The 10,803-nt window shown below is 31.8% G+C and overlaps 1 protein-coding gene across 1 annotated transcript; it reads right to left on the bottom strand.

Annotated features, from left to right (window-relative positions):
• On the bottom strand, positions 1 to 2,914 carry LOC127725417 (toll-like receptor 4). Its single transcript, XM_052232352.1, has one exon. The coding sequence runs from the start codon at positions 2,820 to 2,822 to the stop codon at positions 246 to 248; it is 2,577 nt and encodes an 858-aa protein (XP_052088312.1). The 5' UTR covers positions 2,823 to 2,914; the 3' UTR covers positions 1 to 245.
• Positions 2,915 to 10,803: the final 7,889 nt, after the last annotated feature.

Genomic DNA, 10,803 nt, shown 5'->3' with positions numbered 1-10,803 from the left:
TGCAACATCACTTTTAATTAATAAAGTTGCTTGGCATTTTCTTCAATAAGCCATTTCAAATTATTCAATCGTTTTACTTAAGTTAATATAAATGATAATTGCCTAAATATAATGAAGCAAGAAAACGTTTTAACGCAAATACAGTTGAAAATGAATTTTTCAACGGTAATTATAGCACTGTAATATGCAAATGGATTATCAGTGCTGCTAATGATCAATTACGCACGGGAAAAATATATTTACAATTACTCGAATTGAAAAGAATCAGTAAACAATGCCATCCGTAATTTGTCCCAGCCTGTCTCGTTATCAATCCAGTCTATTATAGTTACATTTTGTAGAATGTCATCCAACTCACGTGGAACGCACGTAGCCGTAGCTCCTTTCACTAAGATGATTATTTTCTGCAAGTAATTTCTGCATTTTTCGAATTTGACTCTTTCGATTTCAAATTTGTTCCACTCGTTGTCTTTGTAGGACTCGGACAGGATAAATACTGCATGTTTACTACCAGCAATAGAATTTGCTATTTCATCTGCTTTAGCAACTCCAATCAGAAAATCGCGGTCCTCTATGCATACTTTCAAGTGCCATAAACACTCTAATTTTGGGAGGAAGTCATCATGAACCCAATGACAAATGTCGTTTGCATATGACAAGTAAATATCATAATTAAATTTTCTTTCTAATCTATGTTCTACGACTCTCCGAAAGTTACGATATATCCAATAAGTTATTTTCCATCGGAAATTCAAAAGAATAGCAAGCGGAACAGTGAAAATGACAAACGCAACTAGAAGTCCTATTCCTAGGCGCAACCAATTTTTGCTCTTGCAGTTCCCAAAATGTAGATGAAATCGTCTGTAGACATCCACTGTGTTACTTTCCGATCCATTTATCAACGTGCAGCTGAAATTTTTATTGACCCGATCAAAAACAACATTTGTGATGAAAAGCCACCTTATAAAATCCGAAGTTTCGCAAGTGCATGTTAGACTGTTCCCTTCGACCGACAAATTAAATGTTCCTTCATAGATTTTACTTTTCTTATCCATCCAGTCTCTAAATGTTTTATTGATTGTTTGAAGGCGATTGTAACTTATATCAAGTTTACTTAAGAAGGGCAAATCCATCATGGCTATAGGTATAGCTGGCAATAAATTGTGTGCTATATTGACAATTGACAAATTTAAGTTTGTTTCAAAGGCATCTTCATCTAGATACCATAAATTGTTGTAAGATATATCTAGTTTTACCACGGCCGAAAATAGTTTGAATATTTTACCAGTTTTTCCAGTTGTTAAACCTAGCATTGCATTTCTTAAAATAGCTGTCTGGACATTTTTAAAAACCGGTATTGACGTCTCATGAATAAGTATGGTTGAGTTAAGTCCAGAAATGTCCAAATACTTAACATTAAAAGGAGTATCTGAATATATTTCAGGAAACTGCGTTATCTGCCAGTATGAGAAATCTACATATCTTAGATTATCGGCATTGGCCACAAATATTTTTAGTGGGTACACGACATATGACGTTATATAATGGGAAACACGAAGGAAAGTTAGATTACCCGGAAAATAAATCGTGAATTTAGATTCTTCCACCATTGGAGCCTTTTTTAATATTGAGTTGTAATTTTTATGTTCATTTGTAGTAACGGACTTAATTTGGCATCCGTCTCTATATACTTCTGTTGCATATGCAGCATTCTCCAGCACGTCAATGTTGCAGTATTCAATAATGTTGTAGTTGATTGCATTATATGACCAGTCAAAATATTTCAAATTAATTACTCTTCTCATAATGATTAGCAATTCTGTTGAATGGGGTCCTAGGGCTATTGAAAATCGGTTGCCTGTGAGTACAAAATTCTCTAAACATTGGGGAAATTTCAGAGCAAGTAGAGATCTTTGCTCATACCCTACAATTTCACATTCTGCTAAAACTAAAGTTTTTACACAAATATGTATCAAATAATTAATCATAACACGAGTTATGAAAACAGGTTTAGGAAATTGAGGTCTAATTTGTTTGAATATAATCGAGGTCATTCTTGTATTCCTGAAAGGATATAAGAGTTGTAAAGCATCTCCTAATTGTATAGCTACTCTATTCATATTTAATATCATAAGTGATGGGAACGGCTTCAAAAAGTCTGCCTCTACAATCGATATTTTACCAACACACTCGTGAAAGTAGATTGCAGTAATGGTCGATGGTAAATCCACTAAGGTGTCATTAGACATCTGGTTCAAATAGCATCGTGCAAACTTTGCTGTTTTTAGTTTCGACATTTTTGCAAATCCACTTAACTTAAATACAGGTGTTTGCGCAAGATCCATACATACATCGGTTAAATATAACATGTCTCCAAAGTAAGGATATATCATTGGCTTTGATATATCTAACGTTTTATTTATATTGTATCTAATGTCTAAATGTTGCATATGTAATAAAGGTTTGAATACAATGTCAAATATTTCCGAAAATATGTTAAGTTGATTATGCTTCATTGAAAGCACTCGTAAATTTTTCAAACCATTAAAGACATCATCGTATATAGTATGAATATTGTTAAAATCCATCGTTAATGTCGACAAGTTAGAAAAAGATGAGAAGGTATTGTTTTTTATCATTGAAATGTGATTGAAGCTCAGATCAAGACCTGTTATGTGCAGCGGTAAATCTGTCGGAACATCTCCTAATTTAAGTTTGGTGCAATCTGCAATTATTTGATCACCGTGTTGTACTATCTGACATTTATTTGCATACACGGTAAAATTAATCAGCAATATGATAAGGTAAACTAATTGTGGCATGTTTAATGTTATCTAATTCACCAGTGACATTCGTAATATCACAGATGGGTTATTTTGATGAATGCAGAGTTAAACGATATCGAGATAGTTCCTGTAAAAAAGAAAACAAAAGACATGAAAGATTTACATATGGTTATAGTGAGAGAAACGCTACTAATTACTACAATTTCATTTTTTAATTAATACGATTAAATTCAATATTCTTTGACTTAACAGAACAACGTTATCCACCTTTGCATAACATCTCACAATTGTTTTTGTTAATCGTATAATGGGCGAGACCTTTATATCTAAAGAACATTTCAAATCTCGAATGCAATTTTAAATGCGGTGCCGGTAAGAAAATAATATTCAAAACATTTCTGACAAAATATTATACAACATACCGAACATAATAAATTCCTGCGGCATCCAAAGAAAACCTCAAGATACATAGTGACCAGACAGGCTATTATAATACCAGACCCTGATCTAATTACAATGAGGAGGAAACGAAAAAGTTGTCATACAAATAAAATAGAAGAATAATTGTCACCTTAATCAGTCTTTTCAAATCTAGAATTTTAATACTTTGTAAAATTTTGCTATGTTGTTTAATTAAATAAAGCTAAATTTCATAGAAATTTTTTTGTCATTGTGAGTAAAAGTATATTTTGTGAATCAATGAGTTTAAACGAATACTGGCATGGTCTATTACCTACATTTCGTATATTGATTTCTGTGCGCTGGAGGTCTAGTTATCAATTTCATTTGATATTCTGATGATTGGAAACTTTCCTTCAAATTTGAAGATGCGACAATGATATGAAATATTTTTAGGGGGACCGATAACAAAGTGTTAATTTAGTCGATATCCATGGACATCAATATCTTAAAACATTTTGAGGTAATTTAATTTTTCGAAAATTTAATTTTTAAGTTGGTTCTCGTTATAATCAACAGGGAAAATCCAGTTTGGCACGGCAAATCTCTCTCTCTCTCTCTCTCTCTCTCTCTCTCTCTCTCTCTCTCTCAAAACAAAAAAAGGAAAAAAAAGGCACAAAAGGCTAGACATTTGGTCCACCAAAAGATGTGTATGCTTATATTTAAATCTATCAAAATGTGTCTTGTGCAAACGTCGGCTTTTATTATCTCACTCAAAACACTTTATATTAAGTATATAATTATATGCATTTTGTTTGTCCCTTTATAATGTCAAGTATTGCAACAAATTTGAATATAGCATGGAAATCGTGATATAATAGCAAAATATAAATTTTTAATAACAGGTATCTCTTATGGAAAGCCGTTCTCGTCAAAACTAAGTTGAAGGCATGTTTCGAAAATTGACAATATGTGTATTTTGAAATATTAGTGTGTTATTCACTAGTTTCATTGTTTGTTTTTCATTTTATTAAATTTTTATTTATAATCTCGGTGTGTTTTATCGAAATATCAGAGCGTTATTTTCATTTCTCACTATGCACTATATTGTGTTTTTAAAATAGAGGCGACAGTAACCAAGGGATATTCAAACTCATGAGTCGAATAAAACTGACAATATCATGACAATAAACGAAAAGCGACTAAGGCGAAGAGTGTTAACAATCTTTAAAAATCATAGTGTGTAAATTTTTCGAAAAACTATCTTGCACATACTTTTTACGAGAACAGCTCGTCATAATTTCCCCTTTTTAAGTAGAGAGTATGCTGTTTTCTTTGAAGTTTACTTATGTCATCTAAGCACTCAAGATAAAGTACTTTGTGCACTTGGTGACTTCCATAGATCTTTAAGAATAAAAAAAAAATATTTAAAGCCAGTTGATATATCTCAAAATAAACTGACCTAATTGACTTTTTGTGCAGAGTGTATTTTTTCTCTCTGAAGTTTACATATGTTAACAAAGTGCTCAAGATACAAAAATTGTGCACTTGGTTACCTCAATAAATCTTTCAGAATGAAATAAGTGTGTTATCTGAAACCTGTTAATTTGTCCAAATATAGACGACTTCCATGATTATTCATGTAATACCAATAAACGTTATGGTGTAACACCACTAATTCAGGCCCGGCAAGAAAGCACATACCAGAAAGTAGTACATATTTAACACAAAATAGTTCCTACGCATGAGTGTAACTCTCAAAATATGTAGAATATTTAGGTATTTTTGGTATCAAATGAAAGCTGAATGACTGGTGATCATTGTAGAACACTTTTTGACTTATAATTTTGAATATTAAAAAAAAACAGCACCAAATTTTAAAAAGAGGGTACATTTTGCCTGTGGTACAACATAGATTATTAAGAGCAATTTATATATCCCTCAGCTGGATAATTGCTAAACTGGTTCAAATTGCATGTACCGTGAGATTTTGGTATTCTTATATGAGTATATACCAATTGCCTAGATTGTAAAAGGCTACCACAAGAAAACCAATAAAACTTTATTTTAAGTACTTTGTTCCTCAAATTCCCAATTAAATTTATATTGGATTTCAATGAAACATTACGTATTCTTTACTACGTCATGTTATTTTGAACCCTCATCTATGTTTTATGAAAATGATTATATTTATATTTGGTATTTTTTCGTAGTAAACCTTGAACTTTTTCGGAGCAGGGATTTTATAATTGCTCAAAGGTTTCTAGTTTATCTTTGCGTTAATACATTCATAATATATCAAAGATATTCCAGCATGCAAAAAACAAAACGTCAAAAACTTTGACATATAATATGACAATTTTATTTTTATAATGCTATTACACCTACCATAATAGGAATTTGAGGAACATGATGTTTACTCCAGATTCTATGGCATTTGATATTCATCAATCGGCAATGGGAGACCGATTAAAAAATCGAACACAATTAACAGAAAAACGGGCAATGCTATTCAATAGTGTCAATTTTCTTGAAGATAAATTGAAATCGAACTTTTGTTTAAATAAAAATGTAAAGAGTCTCATTATTCTCTACAGAGGCTCCTGGCTTGTCCTGTATTGGGACAGACGAAAAACACGGTTTGTGAGATCTCAACCCTCCTCTATACCTCTAACAATTGTAGAATAAACAAGCACACATCAATATGCACAGTAAAACTCAGTTCAAAAGAAGTCCGAGTCCGATCGATGTCAGAATAGGAAACGAAAGAAACTAAGCGAAATGACAATGAATATGAACTAACAAAGGACTACAAGCAGTCACTAACATGCCGGCTCCAGACCTCAATTAAACTGATTGAAAGATTATGTCTTCATCATATGAAAATCAAGCGCAATCACTCCCGAAAGGGGTTTAGTAACATACCATCGTAAAATATATGAGAAGAACATAACCCGTATCATACCAACATTTGGTTTTAGAATAAGTGTGTTAATTTCCGATGCAAAGACCCTATGAGTGGATCAATATTAATACCAAAATATGCCATCTTTAATGACCTGACAACAGTATCGTAACTATATCCCTTCTGAATAAGTCTGTTTAAAGGTTTGGTTAGCTTTTGAGATGAATGCCGACATCTTTGTGCTTTGTATAGAATATTATCATAAAAGATTGGATGTGAAATACCTGAACATATAAGATGTCTGCATGTTAGTTTATATTTACGAATGATGTCCATGTACCGATTATGAAATTTGGTAAATGTCTTGACTAGGTTGTGATATCGAAAACCCTGGTGTAACAAATTTTTCAGAGATATGGCTCTCTTTTAACACGGGTCACCCATTTATCGTCCCCTTCCGACGGACTATCATAGTTTCTCCAGACCATACTCGCAAATGGTGTCAAGGGAGAGCCGAAAATTCAATCCCTGAAATTTTCTCCCCGAAACGGGGTTCGAACCAGGAACCTTTGAGTTAGTAGTCCGATGCGCTAACCACTACACCACGGCTCTCCTAAAATCTCTTTAGTGTACATACTGAAGTTATCATCATTGAGAGCCAATATATTATCCAAATATCTAAAAGTGTTATTAAATTTTTGTATCAGATGTTGTGTCGATGGGTCTTTGCTGATTTAAGTCATTAATTGTAAATCATAAAAATACAGAAACAGGTCCGCAATGATATCACCACCAACGCTCTGATCTTCATCATTGAAATTATTTTCCCAATATGGGACTGTTGTTTGAATAGTTTTGATGTATACATCTCCAAACAATCAGTTTATATATATCTGGAACCTCTAGTCAGTAAAACAATGATTCAGAAGACAGATGTTTGATATTATTTGTAGTATAGCTACCGGAAGACCGTTGAGATATTCATAATATTGAAATGGTACGATAACGATTTTCAAACACAAAATTATATGCTAACACTTATGAACACATTAATAAAGGATTTAATTTCATATGCATAATGAGCTCGAGATAAAAAAATAAAAAAATAAATAGTAGATGTCAAAATAAAATAGTGAAATCGTCTGCATGTATATTTTGTAAACTACAGATAATTTTTGATTTCGACATACCTGTGAATAGCTTAAACAGCAAATGATTATTTCTGTTTCAAAACAGGAAGATATTTTTATCTGAAAAGAGCTATCGGAAGGAATATAACAAGTTTTCGGAAATGATACTTACATTCTGGCTTAATGATTTTATATTTTTATTTAATATGATATATTAAAACTGTAATTATAACTAATGTCTAATGTAATGATCGTCACCAGAAAACAACCAAGGATTTCTTCTATTAACAAAATGGGATCCTTCATTGAAATGCTGAACTAGTGAAGAATACTTTTAATAGAATTTTATGCAATCAATATGCCTTTGAATGACAAGAAAATATATAGAAGCAAATGAAAACATTACAAACATTTTCTGTGCGATACGATCAGTGCTCAAACAAATGTTAGTGATATCAACATTTGCATTATACTGTCGTTGTAATTTTTAAATCTGCGCCAACAATTTCTAAATTTATTTGTAGATTATAACCAAACTAAAAGGGTCTCTTTATGCCGGTTCTGAATGAATAGAGAAAGGTGGAAAGTATAGCTTCAAGTAAATTACATTACCCTAGCTTTCAGTAACAAAACCACGATTCATCAACTTCGAGCATTTTTATACGTATTATTTAGTTTACAAGTGCTGTTATTGTAAGGTCTATAAATCCGGAATTAAAGAAACATAAGTTTTTCTGAAACGTTTATTTGTGAAAGGAAAATCTCTTTTAATTTTCAATTCTAAACATATTTTCATTAATAATCAACTGTTACATAAATCCGGCATTGTCCGGGGAAACAACTATATTTAATATTAATAAGGAATTTCAATTACAGGGGAAAACGCAAACGAGAAAAAACTCCAAATAGAAGTAATTATAAACTATCGATACATTTATGCATTACAGCATATATCATCAGTTGGTCAAAGTTTTCCTTTTATCTTTGAATATATATCTTTTACATAAATAAACTCATCATAAATACCAGGATTGAAATTTTGTATTTGCGCCAGATGCGCATTTCGTCTACTAAAGACTCATCAGTGACGCTCGAATAAAAAAAGTTAAACAGGCCAAATAAAGTACGAAGCTGAAGAGCATAAACCTACTGTATCCTAAACAATTTCGCATTTTTATTAAAAGCAATTAACGAAACGTTATCAAACAACATTTATTTAAATAATTCTCCGTTATGTATAGATTATTACATGGCATATTTCGTATCAGAGCCTTTATCGGCCCTAGGTCATGATATCAGCCGAAGAGCCGCAGATTTAGTTTGGTTATAATTCAGCAGAAGAAATACAAAAAAGAACTATTAAAATTTTGTCTTTCTTTGAACTTTTAGATAATAATTTAAAGACAACCAAATACAAATTTCTTAACTTTAATTGTTTTTATTGATATAACAAGCATTTTATTCATCATGATTGCAGGATAAAGATCACAACAATTATCATGTTCTTCGTTTGAAAAAATTATTGTCACATTTCCTGTGATGGTTGCCCCCGAAAACATGTGCATAGTTTTTCCTGATAATTGTCAGGGACAATTTCTGGCATCTCATTTATCCCTATAGTTGTTGGGGCTGGAACCTGTCTAGAGTTGGACTCAAAATTTAATATGTCTTTCAAAATATAAGAAAGTTTAGCTTCTTGGGAAGCAGACAAAAGTTCGGCATCATCATCTGAGGGTATATCATTATTGTTTTTAACTTCCAAAGGACTTGGGTTTTTATCAGAAATGATTTCCCCTGTACCAAATTTACTTAAAACATTAGTTCAATTGGTGCTGAGCTGTAGGAATTTATGGATTGAACGTTTCGTCTGCCATGTTTACAAACAAATTTCCGGAAATGCACGAAGTTGCATGTGATAAACCCCACGGACAATAACGGAAAGGCATGTGATAACATTCCGGAAGCAGTCAATAAAGGTTTGTTTATCAGCCCGCCGAGGAAATTCTTAGGAATCTGGTAAATAAACATAGTAATCCTTTCATAGCCTTTTAATATTTTTAAATGTTATGAACTGTAACATTTAAGTAATATTTTATACAAGTATATGATAAAAAGTTATATTAAACAAATAGGTCAATATTCCTAATGCGCCTCAAAATGAGGCACTCAAAAATTGTGTGTAAACCAAAAATCTGTGTGTAGTGATATTGGACATGTTTCTATGTTTAACAAGTGACTGTGCTTAACCATTTGTGTTGATTTGGAAAGTAGAGGAACATAGAATAAATGTGTAAAAACTATGGAGCTATTAAATGCGTTCAAAGTAATAAATTTTCAAAGAATTTATTGTGTTAAAAAAAAGGATTTTTTACCACGAGGAGCCGCATCACGAAAAGATTTTCGGAGTATGCTAATTTACGGAAAAATTAATCTCACTTCGTGCCCCGAAAATTAAACCACACATGTGAAAATGTCTCAGCCTCAAAACGAGCTATCACACATATCCTAGTTTACGATATGGACTGAGCTACAGGAAAAAAACGTTACCATTACCGCCTATGGAAAATCAATTAAGGATATTGACCTAAATATTACATCATTTATTAACAGTTTTATAGTTATAGAGTATTTCTAAAAATTGAACCTATATATTTTTGTGTAACTTTCGCTCTATTTTTAGATTGGGTAATGAAACATCAAACAAAGGGCCTAAAGTAAACAAAAATGGAAACTCTAAACTATAATGAATGAATAATACTTAATAAGGCATAAAACTATATATTTATGCTTTCCATATTTGGTACTTGTTTTTACCTTAAAAGTTTTTAACACCATGTGAGACTATCTATTACTTTACCTTAATCGTCGTGTATGGCAATACTATCGTATATGTTAACAGCTTAATCAGAGTATAAATTATATAAAGTTTTGAAGTACCCACTTGGATTAAGGGTTTTTTTTACAATTAATATTGAACAGATATATCATGTTATGGAGGGGTATTTGCAAAAAATACCCCTCCGTAACATGATATATCTGTTTAATTACACCGAATAGATTTGGTAACTCTCTCTGTACAGGTGAAGATATTTTTTTTTTTACTTGAAAGCTGTAATTCATTAACATGTTTTTGCATAATTTTGAGGATAAGAGGATATTATCATAGAACCGCGGGAATTATACATGTACTAATACGCGTTAGCTCGCTTTTTTATGTAACGTCAAATCCGAAAAAAATTGGCGGGAAGATGCTCGAGAGGGTAAAAAAGGTTATATCCAAAATGGCAAATACCATGGTATTTGAGGCAAATTCACCGGCAGTGGTGAAAAACTGGCAAATTCGTTTGAAATGAGGAACAAATATTGAAATATGCAAAAAATACACTGGCTATCAACCAATCAAAATCTGGCTTTCTTATATAAGGTGTAATTACAACAATAAGCTTCCTACTAATACATTCTTTTCAGCTTGACATATATGGATTTTTTTTTACATATGCCTTAAACTTAATGTACCCTAACACAATAGACTTAAAATCACAGAAGAAAGAATAAAATTGAGAATGGTAATGGGGAATGTGTC

Source organism: Mytilus californianus, unplaced genomic scaffold (assembly GCF_021869535.1).
Source record: "Mytilus californianus isolate M0D057914Y unplaced genomic scaffold, xbMytCali1.0.p SCAF_15, whole genome shotgun sequence".
Taxonomy (NCBI): Eukaryota; Metazoa; Mollusca; class Bivalvia; order Mytilida; family Mytilidae; genus Mytilus; species Mytilus californianus.
This window is presented reverse-complemented; position numbering and strand designations above follow the sequence as displayed.